This window comes from Falco rusticolus, chromosome Z (assembly GCF_015220075.1).
Source record: "Falco rusticolus isolate bFalRus1 chromosome Z, bFalRus1.pri, whole genome shotgun sequence".
Lineage (NCBI taxonomy): Eukaryota > Metazoa > Chordata > Aves > Falconiformes > Falconidae > Falco > Falco rusticolus.
The window spans coordinates 56,564,707-56,581,880 of NC_051210.1; the positions used below are offsets into that span (position 1 = coordinate 56,564,707).

Below are 17,174 nucleotides of genomic sequence, written 5' to 3' on the forward strand. Positions count from 1 at the left end.
CATGTGGATGCTGAAAAGGCACAATGAAGTTACCCATCACCACCACACTTCAAGTAAACATTTCTGCGTTCAGTTCCTCCCAAAGGTCGGGTTTTTTGGAAAGGCGGCTTTTGAAAACCATCAGTCTTGTGGCACTTGTGTCACCTGCGTTACCAGGTTTCTGCCGAACGCTTAGTGCCGCGGGTTTGGCGGCCTCCACACAGCTCCGCGTGCCGTCCCATGGCCCAAAAGGGAAGGTACCAAGCTATGAATTCGACACGGTAGAATTTAACTAGGAAAAGTCTCCCGCACCGCGCCGTTCTCCGAGCCGTCTCCGGTTTTCTATCTCCGTACAAAGGCGAAGGAAAAGTCCCCCCGCAGCACCCCGTCCCTGCTCACGCTCCCCGCGGCGCCGGCCACCGAAGCCAGGGCCCCTCGTGGGCGCGTCCCGCCAGGGCTGTCCCCCGCCGCCCCGGGCCGTCCCTCAGCACGCCCCGCCACCCCCGCCTCGCCGCCGCAGCGAGCCCGGCTGCCGCCCGCCAAGGACCACCGACCTGCCGCAGCGCCGAGGGCCCTCCGGCTCCAGAGCACGCCTCGCCGCAGCACGGGGGCGGCCATGGCGCCGAGAGAGGACGCGAGCGGCGGGCCGAGTCAGGCCTGCGAGCGCTCCGCCCTCGGCCGCCTCCGGCGAGCCCGAGCACAAGATGGCGGCGGTGCTTGGCGGCCGCGGCCCGCGCATGGTGCGGGGGGCGGTGTGGCGCTCGGCCGTTCTCCCGCCCGCCGCGGGCTGCTGGGGGTGCGCGTCTGGAGGTACCGCGGGCTGCGCGGCGGGAGCGGGCGGCGCGGTGGGGCCGGGGCCCCGGGCTGCCTCCGGCTGGGTGCCCGACCGGAGCACTACAACTCCCGGCAGGCCTGGCAAGCGCCGCCGGCCTTGTGCTTGACGGGAGCTACAGTGCCTGCGGGGGCGCCCCTCTGGGCGCGGGGTGCGGCGGGGGCTGCCGGCGGGTGCGGAGCGGGCCCGTGTGTGCTGCGGGGGGCAGGCCGAGCTGGTGCGGCAGGATTGACCCGCGGGGAGGGCTGGCAGCAGCGGTATGCGGTGTATCCCGTGACTTGCAGCTGGCTGGATACCAGGCCTTAAAAGAACCGCACAGACACCGCTTTGTGAATGCATATTTACTCTTGAGAGGACGACAACGTTATCCAGACCCTGGGCTGCACCTGCTGGTTGTCACCAGCACCGCGCCGGGGCTTCAGGGGCTTTCAGGGGTGCATGGAAAGGTGTATGGTAGAGGGGTCCCCACTGTAGTCTCGTCTAGGCTCATGGCCTTCTGTGCCAACGCCAATGAAGTTTTGCTGGGCTACATGCTGTTAGACCACTTGGACACATGAAGGTGCCCCCTGCATGGTGGTCTGCCCAGCACTCTTCACTGACCTTCCTTTCAGAGGGCTGCACCCCATCTGAGGTAAAGCAGGTTGGATGGGCTAAGTTCTCCAGGATGACCTGCACCGCTTGCACACTCCAGCCATCATATCCATCTCCCTTCTTCTTCCTTGGAGGCTCTCTTACTTGGTTTTACACTCGTTTGTTTCTATAACACACTGAGGTATGAATTTAAGGCAGCAATAGATTTCAGCAAATTGAATTCACAATGGATGAAATTCTGCTGCCCCAGGCTCTCTGCTGACGCTGCCAGTGACTGTTGCATGTCCATGCAGCGTGGTGTACCTGTCCAACCCCAGGCACCAGCACAATTCCCACATCAGCTCTGGAAAGGCTTGGGACAGGGATGGTCTTTCGGTCTTAGATCAGCTGAGAATTTTCATGGAAGTAAATGACAGAGTAATCCAGGCCAGTTTTATGCTGGATGGAGTGTATTTGTTTCACCATTGGAACTGTTTCTGTCAGGTTTAATGGCTAAAGGTGCTATTTAATGGATTTTTTTCTTCAGATTTTATGAAGTGTGTCATTAGCATGCTTCACTTGCATAGAAAGCAAGTGTTTTTATTTGCACGGCCTGTTACGTTTTGCTAGGGAGATGCAGAAGGACAATAAATTACCTAACTCAGGTCAGTACTTGCTCTTTTCCTGTCATGATTAGAATCAGTCTTAAGAAGCCAAAAAATTAGAAGATTAGATAGTGACAACGTAAACTTATTACTGTGACACTGTTAGAAAAGCACTGGTTGCAAATAAAAATCTGCTGGAGAACTGGGTTTACAACAGTAGAAACTTCACAAATAGCATTTGCGTGACACTTTTGTTAAAGGAGCTTACAACACAGTACAGTTGAGGTCAGCACCCAAAGTTAATTTTTAGATTCTAGACTCAATGACTGTCTCACCTCTGATACCTGTACTGCATCAGAACTTTACTAGGTCTCTTGACTGTTGCTACTTTTGAAATAATAAGCTTTGTGGTTTTTTCCTTTTGTCTTCCTGCTGTGTTTGGAGCTTCCAGAATGATTCATTCTGCAATAATGAGGACATCACATGTGAGGAAAGGAAACTGTGCAACTAATGAATGTGGTGAATAAAGAGATGACAAGATAAATCATTATAAAAGCACGAAAGGGGAGAAAGACCTGGAGAAAGACCTTATTCTTGTACAGAATCCTTTTGTACCTGGGCTAGGTGGAGAGGAATGGTGTTTCTAGTTTTTTTCTTATGCACCTCCAATAAACACATACTTCATCTTTTTAACTCTGGAAAGCTGTGACATAGTGCTTGGGTTCTTTAGTCAACTACATGAACAACTGCAATATTGGCAGTCTTTTTTTTTTTAGTGTGATGCTGCCCGTGGTCCAGCATCACACAGTGATTAACAGCAGTAATTCATAAATGCAAAGTTCAATTGTATTAAAACAGTGTGACATAAAACTCAACCTTCCTTTTTCTTTCTTATGGTAGGGAAGCGATACCTGCTAACAGAAGATGATATAAAGTTACAAGAATTTCAGCAGATGAAAGTGGCAATTAGAAATGAAGTTCACGGCAATAAAGGTATTAGTACTTACTTCATAATCAGCACTCTCAATTTTAGCAAGAGTCCTTGGAAGCAAGACAGAGTCATTATAACATGACACCAATTGACCCCATTTAAAGCAAGAGCTTTTGCCCTACTCTTGCAAATTTTTTGTTGTTAAAACTGGAAGATCTAAGACTTGGTGGAATGAAACAATATTGGTTATGCTGTGTTGGAAAAAAACTTTCAAGTATGCAGGGTGTTTACATAAGACCTGAAATCTTTGTGTCCTTGCTTTTCCAATTTTGTCAGATAGTCTAATAGAAAATACTGTTTCAGTCTATAAATGTTGCTTCAAATACATCATCAGCAGAGAAAGATAATACAAAGCTTAGTAGCTACGTAACTATCCAGGGAAGTCCTATGCCAGTAACTCTCTTAATTTGCTCTGTAAAATTACTTAGTTTATTTTTTTGGATTTTTTTCCTTTTACCTAACCTAAATTTTCAGTTGTACATTCAATTCCAGATGACATATGCTTATTCAGAATATGAAAAACAAAAAAATTCAGGTTTTCCAAACTAATGAATGAGCAAGATCCATGGATCTTTTTTCTCATGGAGGCTTTGTCATGCTGTTTTAAATATATACATATTCTTTTCGTTAAGGAAAATAATATATAAATATAAACATAAATCTGCCCTTAATATGTAATAAGAAAGGTTAGGTAAAACTCCATTTCCTGCACCTGTTTAATTACGTGCAGCCATTCTAGTGATACAAATTGGCAATCGTTCCAAAGGCTGTAGTTAATTTTAATTTTTTGTGTGTTGCAAGGGAGAGACAAATAATCAAATTTAGTTTTATATAAACCGGTCTTCTGAAACAGAGAGGGAGATAAAGTCAACATGACAGTTCTTTGATATTAAGTAAAAGTAGAATTTAATTTGGGCAGTGGTAAAGTGATAAAATTATTACATTTTGCTGTGATGATGTTGTACTTATATTGGGGCTTATTCATCCTGTACTTGAGATGCATTGAATTTATTGCTATGAGTCAATCACTCTTGCTAAAACAGGTGTGTAAAAGCCAAATAACTTGGCTTTACAGATCACAGGGTTTGTTTTGTACAAATGGTAGCCTCTGAGAACTGATGAAAATGTGCTAAGCACCTATTTGTGTGTATGTGTGCATGGTTTCTGTACTCAGTGTTAAGTCTAATAATTGAAAAATGAGAGTAAGTAATTAGGGTTAATAATAAACTTGGTTTAGAAATTGAAAAAGCAATAATAACTTACACAGAATATATAATAGCTATTATTTAGTATAGTTACAATGCAACTATGAACTGTAATAGTTATAACTACAGCAGTGAAACAGTTACCTACAGTTGAAAGATGAAAATAAGTAATTAGGGCTAGTAATAAACATCGTTTAGAAGTGGAAAAAGCAGTAACTTACCCAGAATATGTAATGGCTGCTATTTGTTATAGTTATAATGCAACTATTAACTGTAACAGTTATACTGTTAACTACAGCAGTTAGTTACCTACAGTAATACAAATACAGTTCAGATCCCAGATGCTTTTTAAATTTCTGCACACCTTTGAACACATCCCAACTATTACATAGGTATACTTATGTATGTACATGCTTCTGACTTCACAGGAGTCAGCACTGCATCTCAAGTCTTAAGTAAGGACCTGTATTGCATGTAGCAACAGATATGCATCCAGTAGCTGAATATATTGTTCGCTGGGGTGCTTACATGGCACCTGTTGTGTAGGTTACTAGCTTGCAAACGGTGACTCAGCAACTGCTACAAAAAAGTTCACTTCCCAGCCCAAGACATGATACACGTGATTTTAATCTTGTGTATGTCTGAATCAGAGGCTTGAGATCGCCAAATGAAGGACTTATCTTTGTGCTTGTTTTGTCTTAGGAAAATCTGCTGGAGAGAGAAACCTCTTTTTTGCATGGGAAGGGAAGCAACTCTTAAGTTTATGGCTACACGTAGAAATACAAAGATTATGTAGGAGACTCTTTGTGTTTGCATCAGTTGTGATCTTAAATCTTCTGTTAAGACTAGTGTTGAGTAGAAGTTCTTATGGTAATTTGAATGCTGAGTGAGTTCTGCTTGCTTGCTTGCTTTTTACAGTAAGAACCTAAGGCAGAAAATGTCACTTAACAAAACTTCCTTCCTCTTTAAAATTTTTTAATTACCCGATGTGTTCCATAACATACACAATGAAATAAGTCACAGTAAGCAACTGCTTGGTTTTCCAAGTCTGAGATGACTTCATGGGGACACCTAGACATGCTTGTCTGTGAGAAGCTTTATGCACTTTTCTTGGTGAGAAAACCAAGCTTTCTGCTTCATTGAATCTCCATGTTTCAGGTACCAGGTATGCAACATGGGTAATGGAATTGTCTATAGACTGCTGCTATAATGTTTTTTATTTTCAGATCCATATTTTAAAAGTATTAAAGAAAAACTAAAGCAAAATGGAATGATTCTCAAAAATGAATTAAAAAATTTGCTGCATTTATGTCAGACTTCATCTGATGTGGAACTAGCCAGAAAAGTTATTTACAGGTATTTTTAACAATCCAGGTAAAACTCTTTTCTGTCTTTATTTTTTTGCTTTTGGTAGGTTATCAGGTGATGTCTGCAGTTGAGAGCTTGCCCTAATTCAGTTGCTATATACATAGTTAATCCCTTAAATTATGGCTGTATTTTCATTTACTTGGGATCTTCCATACCTTCAAAGACTCAGATCAAAGGAGAGTCAAGCTGCAGGAGCAAAGTGGTGTCCTATTGTATGCAGATGAATGCGGAGCCACATAGAAATGTCATCTCGCAGCTGAGAGAGTAGTGTCTTCAGTGGCATTTTCCAGCTGAGACACGCCTGGTTATAAACTGGTCTGGACCCAGCAGTGGCAGGTCAGGAGGTTTTGTGAATGAAAGCCTTCCCAGCAATTACAGTGTAGGAGCTACAGAGAAAGAAATGAAATTTTTATCCGTATTTTTATCTTTTTATTTATTTTTTAGTGTAGGAGAGAAAAAGTGAGGTATTTTAGCAGGTACTGCTGCTAATATAGACTGTTGCAACTTCTTGTGCTATTACTGTGTGTACAGAAGGTAAAGTAGCTGGGAATTTTCATGGCAGAGATCCCATTCTATTACTAATCCAATGCAGGTTACTTCATTGGAAATAGACGATATTACATATTGCTAGTTAATTTATTCTTTTAATCAAAACAATTTTTTTTTCCATAAAATTAACCTTTTGTTATCTAAATGTCATTGGCTGGTGCAGATGGAGAACTGTCATTGCCCATACAGATCTTTCTGTCTGTTTAAAGCTTTTTTCTCTTGATAGATTTCATGCCCTTGTGTGATTAACTTTTTCTAATCTTTCCATTAGGTACCACAAACAGAATGGAATCACAGCCTTACATAATTTTAAATTTGGGCCCCTCTTTATGAGGCTATGTTATGAGCTGGACCTTGAAAGGCCTGCAGTAGAACTTATTAAAGATCAGGTAATTCCCCAATGTATTTTGAAGATACTATTGTCATTATTATTAGTCCAGTATGACTAATTGGTATGCTACACATGAGCCTTGTATGAGCTTGCAGACTAGAAATACGCATGTTGCAGTAGTAAGGATGTCTATGACATTAATGTTAGTATACAGATTGCATGGTTTGTGTTTTAAAAATAGCAAAAAAGTAATTAAAATTAAATGCTAGTTTGACTGATAACTTTATTATTGTATTTATGTATATTTGCATAATTTGAATAAAAAGTACTGATCAAAAAATAAGTCCTTGAATGAACACAGGTGATGCATGTTTTCCTGCATCCTGTGTTGCATTAGATCATTCTTGGAAATGAATACTTCTGAGATTTTATGTAGTAGTCCTCTGAAATCCCTTGGGTTATTTGCACCAACAGATTTATCACGTTACTCTGTACTGAAACTCCCTCTGAACCCTGTATAATATTCATCAGCTCAGGAACTTGGCCATTTTAGTGCTGAAGAAACTTAAGGACTGGTTTTTGAACATCTGTAAAATGCTGTGTGTGCTATTATGACAAGATACTAATCATGCTTAGTGTATAATAAAGAAATTCTGTGCAAAAAAGTTATGTCTTCAAAAATCTCTGTCAGACAGTGCAAAGTCATCTCTGTGATGTTAATTCTTTAAGGCACAAGATATGCTTAGCCAGAAATGGGAGTACTTGGGCTACTATTCTTAAATTAGGCACGTGTAAGAGGATGTGTGGTTTTTGTTTTGGTTTGGATTTTGTTGGGGGGTTTTTTGATTGATGTTTATGTCATTAAGACAGGTCCTGCAGTACTTGCAGGACTTAGTAACTGATGAATAGTAAGTACAGTACCACTTCTTGAGACTCCACTGTAGAAATTTACACTTAATGCCTCTGGCATTTTATTTGGCTGTTTCCAACACACAGTGTGATTGGAATGGAATGTAAAATATACTTGCGCTTTCTTCTCCTACTCTGTTTGTCATCACTCCATTCCTTGTGTTGATCTGTTCCTCATTTGATACTGTGATGAGCAAAAAAATGCTTTCAGTTTCATGATGGTGGTATTTTACCCCAAAGATACTGTTAATCAGCTGCAAGCTGTATTTCTGCTGAGCTTTTGGAGTTGCCATTAGTTGACTTCTGCTTTCTTTAACGTAGAGGTCACAATCTGTCATTAAAAAAAAATCATAGTGGGAATCTCTGGGAAATTTCTGTTTCATTTTAGTAAGCTTTTGACCATGATGAGTCACTGGTATTTGAGAAGTCACTTGACAGAGTGACAGTCAGGGAACCCGTGGAATTAAATGTTGAACTTGTGAAGATGGGGCTTATTCCAGCAGGAAGACCTGCTAAACGCGGTGCATGGGAAAAACGCTCACTGTCCTAGCTTTCTTTACACTTCCTCTGTTTGTATGTTTCTTCTCCAGAATTTGCGTGGTTTTTTCTCAGAAAGTACATCATTCCATATTTTGATGACTATGTTGTTTAAAAAGGGCCATTTTGAAAGTAAGTATTGTGTTTGCTAAGGCAAATGCATTTTGAGAAGGATGCTTCTCACTGTAAGTCTGTGTGTATATAAATATATATCTTTTTCATGAACATTGCTGATGGGTTTATGGGTTTAGAAGGCCAAACATCATGTAAATCAGTGTAGATGTAAATGAGCTGTACTGTAGTGTGTAATAAAAAGAGGGCTGTATTTGTTTTATACTTCCAATGCTATTCTTACCATTCCTAGTTGCACAGAGTTGTGATTGTCCAGGGAGGCTTTTTTCCTAAACCCTCTTCTCTGAAGGCTTAACTTCTCTTTGGTTTGTAATTTCCTATAGCTTTTTATTTTCTTTATTCAAAGTTTGGTTTACGTGGGCTTTAGAACAGTAAGTTCTTCAACAGGTTTCTTGGCAGTTCTGCATTTGTGTCAAAGCAGGGAAGCGTACCCCTTTTCATTTGATAACAAAACCAGATGTTCTTGATCTGTTTTACTAGTGTGCCCACACAGAGTAGCTACTGCAATATTTAGGTCAAATGCTTCACATCAGTTTGGCCCTTTGTGAGGGTAAGGGGGAATTATCTGACCTGACTCAAAAGACTTTTCATGAGAGAATCTTAAATTGAGTGTGGAGTAAGCTTTTCAAGCAAATCCCTTAATTTGAATTTTGTTGAACACGCAGCTCTTTGTCTCTTGACATGTGGCAAATTTAAGTCCAATAGTTGTCCTAAAAGTTGAGACTGATCTACTGTAAAAATAATTAGATCAGAGCCTAAAGGCAGTGTTGTGGTACGGTGTGTGTACTGAGGAGCTGTTAGTTTACCTAAAATGGTGGAAGCTTTGATCAAGCTTGCTTCCTGAGCAGCTAGGAAGAATGGCAGTGGCTTTGTCAAGTATCTGATTTTTAGATTTGTATGAAAATTATAGAACAAGCCAGACACAAATGTAGATAGAAAATCTCCATGCTGGGAAGAAATATTTACGTCCAACTGACCCTAAATTAAACTTTTAAAAATGTATTAACTTCCTAAACAATAAACAGATTTCAGTTTACATTCTTACTTTAAAATAGAATTACTGAGCTCATACTATGTTGAAATTATTTTTTTTTTCAGTTACTAAATGTACAGCCTTAAATTTCTGAAGAGAGTAACACTAATGTATTTTTGATAGGTGCCTTGGAAATTCTGGTAGAAATGAAAAAACAAGGTATACCATTCAACAAAGAAACCTACCTACTTGCATTTGCAATATGCTACAAGTTGGTAAGTATTTTCATATTACATTATGAAAAACTACTTGAAATGCCTTCTCTGTGTCTTCCTTCTTTTTGGATTTTAAAATTTATGTATGTTCCCAGTCATGATTTCTTACCTACTGCAAACATTTTAGACATATTTAAGTCTTAACTTGCTTCATTTTCCATGATACAGTGCACATAATATAGCCTCCCATACAAACTAATGTTGCAAAACAAATCTCAAAAAAATTACATGGACATAAGCACTAAGGGACAATTTGATACAGCCTTTGATTAGCTGATAGTGTTCTTTCTCTGGGATCTTTGCATCTCTTCAGACTATACTCTGTGCTTCAGCCTCAATATTGGTTTTATAGCCTGACTTCCTTAAGAGGCAAGGCATATATATATATATTCTGTTTGTCAAACATCTCCCATCCATTTCTCCCCTCGCCCTCCAAATAACCTTGAGCCCTTCCTGTTGTTGCACTAAAATTTGACAAGGATTAGAATTCTTAGAAGTAGGCTGTTCCTACATGCCTAATGAAAATGGGCAGCTGAGTAGATAAAAGAAACCTAAACTAATGCTTTCAGTGAGAAACAGGCAGCCCCTCAAGTTTAACTGTGTTTTTAGGTTAGTGAAAAAGGAGTATAGACACAGTAAGAAACTAGGCTACATGTGTTCTACGAGTGTTTCCTTGGAGCTGTTTCCCTTTTGTAACAAAGTGAGACCTACAAACTTTTTTATTTTGATCTTCCTCTCCAGATGTGAATCAATTCTGTACTTTGAAATACTAACTTAGGCCCTTCCCAAACTTAGAAGGAAACTCTTCTTCAATTTCTCTGTTTTTAGAAAGCAAGACACTACCTGAGAAAAAATACACCTCTGAACTTCCTCAGACTTCTCAGTTGACCATACAATGAAATCGAGTACATACGTGATAAGAATGAGTTGGCCTAAAATGGTAACTCAGCAGTAGTTGGTGTGGTGCTTCTGAAATTCTCAGTTCTAATGAGTCAGGGCTGCCTTTAGGTCAGGGGAAATAGAAACAGCCGTGTGGCTTTGGTGTTTGAAAGTGGGGTAGTAGACAGAGCTGAGAGCAAGCTGTGGAAATTGTCTGCCAGTAAAAACAGCTAGAGATTGATGGTTACGGTCTCTCAGCTTATTTCCATGGCCTACTGCCAGAAGTCTTCGATCCATGGCATGTGCAATGGGAAGAGGTCTTTGAGACTTCTGTTTTCTACTGCTTCTCACCCTACCCGTGTTTTCAATAGAGAATATGGCCCATCATTACTTTATTAGCAAATTGATAAAAATAAAGGCGGAATGATTCTAAACTGTCACCCTGTTGTTTTAACAGCCACAATAAATTTGTGGGTTTTTTTTTATTAAAATAAAATACTGTCCATCAGGGAATAAGCTGTAGTAACTCTTTAAGCACTGGAGAAGATTAGGTGGAGCTCTTTCAAAAGCTTACTTTGTTGATTCAGCTGTTAGTGGTAGAAGGAGAAACAATGAAGCTCAAAGGCGTATTTACTCATGATGCAACACAAGAAACTTCAGGAAAAAAAAAACTTGAATGGAAATATCTTCAAGGTGCACTACCTAAATACTGGAAATAATGGTGCTGGTATCATGAAGAGCAGTGCTGGATTTTTACTAGGTTAATTCTTGGTTACTTTTGAATAGCTGTGCTGGAGACCGGTACAGAAAAATGTACACAAGGCTTAAAGCTTATATTATTTTTAGTGCAGAAACAAAGGAATTAAATGTTTCATCTTTGTACAGAAGTGTTTTAGAGGTCAACTCTAAAATTCTTCTGGAATGTTTTAAATCATTGTAAGGCACTGCTGTCCTCTAAGGTAACAAATGGTCCTTCTTTATGTGCAGGAAAAGGATATAGGCCTTTTGATGACAACAAATTATTTATGTAATAATCAATCTTCTGGTGGTCAGAATGTTTCTAATTGTCAAAGAACACGTTTTAAGTCGCAGTTTTTTTGTGTGGTTTAAAAGGTATTTTTACAAGCTGTGCAGACCATGCAGCAGTGGCATGGAAAAGCATTCCTTGAACACCCAAAGGATGACCCTGTCCCTTAAATCATGGCAAGTATTTTGCAGGAATGACACTTTGAACAGTAGGAGCTGAAATCAACACCAATTAGCAGGAAGGAATATGGAGACTCTTATCCATATTGGTGGTACCAGTTGTTACAAAATCTTCTTGCTGCCAGCTTTTAAGTTTGACACGTATTTTTGTTTGGGGTCCAGTCAGCTCAAATCATAATTTCCAGTGTGAGGAGCATTGCTTTTGAGAGTTGGTGATATGTGAGAAAACACGCAGGTCATTGGCTTTTATGATAGACTTCTATTGAAAATAGTGCCAGCAATAATGGAAGCTGTGTGCATTTCTGGCAAATGTCTAAGCTATCATATTAGAATATATAATTTGGAAATGTCTTGCAAGATTTAATCTGCAAGAGAGGCTAAAAATTGCTGAACGTTCAAATTTGCATATACACAGATTTCTGTAGTGTAATGGTGCTGAGTAATTCAGTGTTTAGAAAACATTGATTTTTATTAACTATCAAATGTAGCTTTTAGAATAAAGTAAGGACAAAAAATCAGCTTTCTTCCTGATTTGGGAGTCATTGCAAAGTGCAAAGGCAAGTGTCTTCTGGTTTTAGCATGCTGCTAGGGTTGTTTTATCTCTTGTAGAAGCCAAAACAGGTAGGGTAAGGTGTCGTTGCTAAAATAATGTAAGTTATTTTTACTCCCTTTTGAACTCTCTGGCTTTGAATATCTTACTTTGATGTGTTTTTCAAGAAGTACTACACAGAATCTGCTTGGTTGGGTTCAGGTATGGATTACTTTGGTTATCTTAGGGTATGTTGACTTCTTAATGCCTTCTTAATGTGATTGCAATTGCCTACAGTCCTTTCAGATAACAAGAATAACAAGTGCAACTTAGATTTGAAATTTCTGTGCAGGACAACCTGGATTCTTGCAAAATCTGTGCGAAACTGCTTGAAGAAGCACAGCTAAAAGGTGAAACATTACCTCCACAAGTGTTATGCTTTGCTGTGGCAACTGCTCTGAAGCGGGTACGGTACCTTTTGTTTGGTTTGTGCCTGCATCTCTTAGAGTTTTATTGTAGTAAGGTACTCAATGAAAGGAAGCTAACACAGAGGAAGCATAACTGATCTATGTAATAACTTCAAGTACTAGAACTTGTAGACCCTCAAAAGAGTAGGATTATAGACAAATCCTACATGTGGAAGTGAATGTGGAAGTTCTTAAATCTAAACATATGTCTTGAGTCTAATGCACAGGCATTTTGTGCTAGTGACAATGCCATGTAGAATATTTTTAGAAAATAAGAGTTGGGCCAGCAGGTTAGATGTAACCATGGGCCAAGTCCTGCAGATACTGCTTTTTAGTGATGCTTTCCTTCAAATATAATTAAAATGACAGTTTAAAATATTTGCACAATCATCTCATTAAAATGTTTATCTTGGGAGGCAAACTCAAAGGCTATGATGGGTATTGCCCTACTGCCTGGGAGATGGCCTGTCATTCTCCACATGTTTCTTCAGGGGAAGGTGTTCATATACCTCATGTACCTAAGCACTGATATGAAGAGGCTCTGAGGCAGTACAGGGTGAAAGACTGAGCAGGCGAATAAGTTGGGAAGTTCTAAAGTCTAGCATTTCCTCTGTTGTTAATCTGTGTGTATACAGCTTGAGGAAATTCTGAACCTTCTCTGAAGAGAGGTCAGAGGCACTGTAAGAGCTAACATTTTGATGTTGTTCAAGTATTTGAATGAATGAAGTAGAATTGCTAAAATTTTCGTATGCGCTCTTGGTTTTTTTGCACTGTCTCTTTGAACAGAGGCACTGAACAATAGCATCGTTGAAATTAATTTATTCGTGTGCATGATGGCATGACAGGGCTTCTCATTGGCGTTGAGGTTAAAAAACAAAATCTCTGTGTCTGAAACAACTTGAAATATCCTTGATGCTGCTGTTTTATGCAAAAATCAGTTAAAATTCTTGTTTTGCAAACAGAATAACGCCCCGCATTACACTTTACTGTTCGTTAAGCTGCATGTTCTTTGACAGTACATCTTGCTGTGAGATGTTTCTTGATCCCAAGTAACAGTGCTTGGTCTAGTAAATGTCACTGTAACATTTACTGTGTATACAAATCAGTTGATGGCATAGATACAGTACTGTAAATGTGTATGCCCAAAATGTTAAAAGCGCTGGGCAGACAAATACCCACATTAACATATGCTGCACTTCATTCAAGTACTCTGATATGTGCCAAACCGAGCATGCGTGTAAATCTTTTCTCTTTTAGGTGATGTCATGTTCGGTGTTGGTTACATGCTTCCTTTCCCTGCTGATCTGAGGCAGGGAGCACTGCCTGATGTGCTAAGGAGCTGGATGATATGGGAACCCCAGTGTGGGCTATTCCTTTGACAGGCTGGATGCTGTTTGGAGTTTATGGGTCTTGTTGAAGGGGTTCTAGATGCTAGTTTGTGATTCCTTGAAAAATCGTGAATGACTATTGTTTTTCTTGAACTTGTATTGTGGAAGTGTGTCACGTGTAACCATATTTTTTTATTATTTATAATTCCTTCCTAGAATGATGTAGTGCAAGCCAAATTGTATTGTTCCCAGATTATGAAAACAGAGAACAAACTATACAATAATCTTAAAGTAAGTATGCTTACTTTGTAGTAGAATCTTGCAAAGAAGTATGCTATGCTGGACAAAAAACTCCCATGTGCAAAGTAAGAGAAGGCCAGCTTCTAAGTAGCACAGGCATGTATCAGTACTGTTCCCGAGCTTGTTTTTTGAGCCAACCCACAATTTCTGTCAGTTGCATGAGTTACATTCTGAATTGTTAACATGCTCCCCCCATTATTTAAGATCACTTCTTACCATAGATGGGAATGGACAGTAGACCAGTCCTACCTCTTTGAGTATAGGCCTATGAACATTTTTTAATTATGTCATTGTAGCTTTTTGCTTTCTCACTGTAAGAGATTTCAAAAAACACAGCTCCAAGTAAATGCCTTGCTTAGGTGTGCCCTGCCCACTTCAGACCTCCTTCAGCCCTACGAACCTTAACCACATATGTACATACAACAATTTTTTTCTTTAATTGCATGGTCTACAACCTGAGAAAAAGTGAAACCTGCAGAAAACACTGCATGTGCCCTGTAAGTGACTTCTCTAAGCTATAGAAAAAAACACTTTATTTAAGAACAGCTAATGCAGCTCCATCAGAGGAGCTCTGCCTCCAGGCTTACCCTTCCTTTGCAGGTCCCATCTGTGACAAAAACCCAAACCTCTGTGGAAACTGATCATTCCTTCTGCTTTATTTGTGATTAGTGGATTTTCATCAGCACAGCATCTAGAAATGTATTTTGTCCTGCTTTGCTTCATGTCTTCCTCAAACACTTGTTTTTTTTAAAAAATTGCATTCTGTTGAGAAGTGCTATTTGTGTGGTATGGTTTGTTTTATTTTTAAGGTTCTTGTCCAGCTCAGATCTGGTTTGCTAGAAGAAGTAATAAAGACATTAGAAGCAGCAGTGGAAGAAGATACTCCTCCCTTTGTGAAAAAGATCAAGTTTTCTGAGCAGGTGGTAAGTCAGCTACAGAACTTCAGGTGCCTGAGTTCACCCTACTAAAGTTGTTTGGGTTCTGATGCATTCAGATGCCAAAGCAGCTGGCTGGCTTTCTGCACTGTTGGACAAAGCACTTAGCTGTCCACTTTCTTTTTTTTACTGTGGATATTGCTTTTATAAGCTCAAATTTCATCTGAATGTACATGAAGCGTTCCCTAGTGGCATTAAATAATCCCTTGCCTTCTATGCTATTGTCATTTGATGTAAAAATGAGATTAAAGTTCTGATCACAGCAGTATTGTGAGGTTGCTAATATTTGCAAAAACCTGTTATGCTATAGAGGGAAGTGTGATATGGGAAATCATAGCTTTTCTATTTTACTATATTTTACTGTAAAAAAATAGTTTTGACAGTATTGATCACCAAGAAGGCTTCCTTCGGAGCACATATGTGCTATATGTAGTTTCAGCTTGGCAGCATTCCTGTGGCTTTTCCTGAAACTTGCTGGTGTATTAGTCTTGAACATGTCTACAGAACATGATATTTTAAGACTGTGTTAATAATTAAATACTTAGCCTTTCACTGCTGCCTATTAAACAAAATGAATAACTGATATGTAAAATAACAAACGCCATAGAAGGAGGGTGTATCTTTCAAAATGTAGCCCATGTATATTAACTGCTATGTTGAAAAGAAAAAAATTTAATCATCATTTAATTTTGTAAATTTATTGCAAGAAATGTTGCTTGTGTCAGTGTTGTATTTTGATTTTTTTTGGCAAATTTGTGACCGTTCCTAAGAAGACTAAGCATTAGCGCTAACCCATTCATTCCACAAAATGTTATTGATCAATAAAGTTTTTAAGGAATTTACTTATACTTGAGCTTGTGCTCTTGTGTATGGCATACAGAACTTCTCAGTGTTACATAGTCTGACTTCTTGTACATATAGTGTGGTACATAATAATAATTAGAATTGTGCTGATCTGGAAAGTAGATTCCAGGAAGCAATTAAGTTTCCTGGGTTTAAATAGAAAATAATTGTCTTAGTCTGTACTAGGACTGAAAATAGGACTATGCAACTTTGAGGAAGTTTTAAATCTAATAAACTCTAATAGGTATCAAGTGTATTTCCACCATTGTCTGGTGATATATAATGTGTGCTGCATCAAATCCTCTTCTTATGAGTCATTGCATTAACCACGTATCTTAGTGTATTTTTTTTGTTGTTTGAATGATTGCTGGTCTTCAGTATGGTGGTTGAATGAAATTTTCCTTTGCTAACTGTAACAGTGTCATTTTCTCCTCCTTAGCTGGCTATGGTTAGAGAAAAGATGGAAGAAACCCCTGACCTTTCTGCCAAATTAGGAGATACTTACGTGAAACTACAAGCTTCAGGACAGATAACCATGTGCACACTGGAGGACATGCTTTTCCAGATTCCAAGTTCAAAGAAGACCCTTGCAAAATTTTTAAATCAGAAGCAACAGGGCTATCAGGCTGTTAAACCACTTCGGTCAAATCTATTGTTAGAATAGTGCAATATTTGATGTCAAACTGAACTGCTGTTAGCATCTCTTAGAAGCCAGGTTCAAATAAAATGTCTTCTCACCTCCTCCACAATAAGCAATTGTTGAAGTTGTTTGTGTGAAACCACATTTTAAATCAGATCATGTAGCTTCCATGTCTCAATTTTGATGCTAATAAAAAAAACATGACGGTGGGCGTTTGTGTGTTGTTCAGAAATGGAGTGATAGAACTAATTTGAAGTTTTTCCTCAGGCACATAAAGCAGGATTTTCCTATGCTAAATGTCCTGATGGAAGTGAGCAAAATAGTATGCATATCTGACCTGACATCTGTGGTTCATGAAAAGAAAATTCAGTCTTCATCAGATGTAATGTTGTGACTGAAAGGATAGATGCAGCACTGAGCCCAGATAAAAAGAGTATGGAAGTGCTTTAGCTGTTGATTTAAATTCTGTACATCTCAAGAGAACTAGAGAGCAAGCATCTTTTAATCCCTTTACTATCTTTTCCTTTAGAAGCAATATATTAGTATGTTTTTTCATGTCAAATGGGATCATGGACATGCTATGGGAGGTAGCATGGTAACCAGCTGATCGTTTACGCACTTGAAGGAGATTCCTGAACAACAGTCGGAGTCTTAGAGTGGCCCTACATATTGCTTCCTTGAAATTTTCTGATATTAGGCCTCCCAGGACAAGCAGATCTTGACATAATGCAACCAATTCCTAACAAGTTTCTTAGAGCAAGTACGATCACTTTTTTGGAGTAGAATTACAT

General features: G+C 39.3%; 2 protein-coding genes across 2 annotated transcripts in view; one reads left to right on the top strand and one right to left on the bottom strand.

Moving 5' to 3' along the window:
• The window catches only part of MRPS27 (mitochondrial ribosomal protein S27), a 46,513-nt gene extending 45,849 nt beyond the window's left edge, over positions 1 to 664 (bottom strand). The window contains exon 1 of the mRNA XM_037372767.1: positions 534 to 664. Coding sequence (XP_037228664.1) covers positions 534 to 597 — 64 coding nt within the window. The 5' untranslated portion in view covers positions 598 to 664. The remainder of the gene's footprint in view (positions 1 to 533) is intronic.
• On the top strand, positions 641 to 16,594 carry PTCD2 (pentatricopeptide repeat domain 2). Its single transcript, XM_037372769.1, has 9 exons — positions 641 to 789; positions 2,887 to 2,979; positions 5,409 to 5,538; positions 6,371 to 6,488; positions 7,930 to 8,008; positions 9,165 to 9,256; positions 13,882 to 13,956; positions 14,775 to 14,888; positions 16,183 to 16,594. Exons 1-9 carry the CDS (start codon positions 684 to 686, stop codon positions 16,405 to 16,407), a joined length of 1,032 nt encoding a protein of 343 aa, XP_037228666.1. The 5' UTR covers positions 641 to 683; the 3' UTR covers positions 16,408 to 16,594.
• The last annotated feature ends 580 nt before the right edge of the window (positions 16,595 to 17,174 follow it).

What these genes read in the sequence shown, in the direction of transcription:
- PTCD2 (XM_037372769.1), top strand. Translation starts at nt 684, where the DNA reads ATGGCGGCGGTGCTTGGCGGCCGCGGCCCGCGCATGGTGCGGGGGGCG. An exon ending in CTGGGGGTGCGCGTCTGGAG is followed by an intron (nt 790 to 2,886) that starts GTACCGCGGGCT and finishes TTCTTATGGTAG; the next exon opens with GGAAGCGATACCTGCTAACA. An exon ending in TGAAGTTCACGGCAATAAAG is followed by an intron (nt 2,980 to 5,408) that starts GTATTAGTACTT and finishes TTTTATTTTCAG; the next exon opens with ATCCATATTTTAAAAGTATT.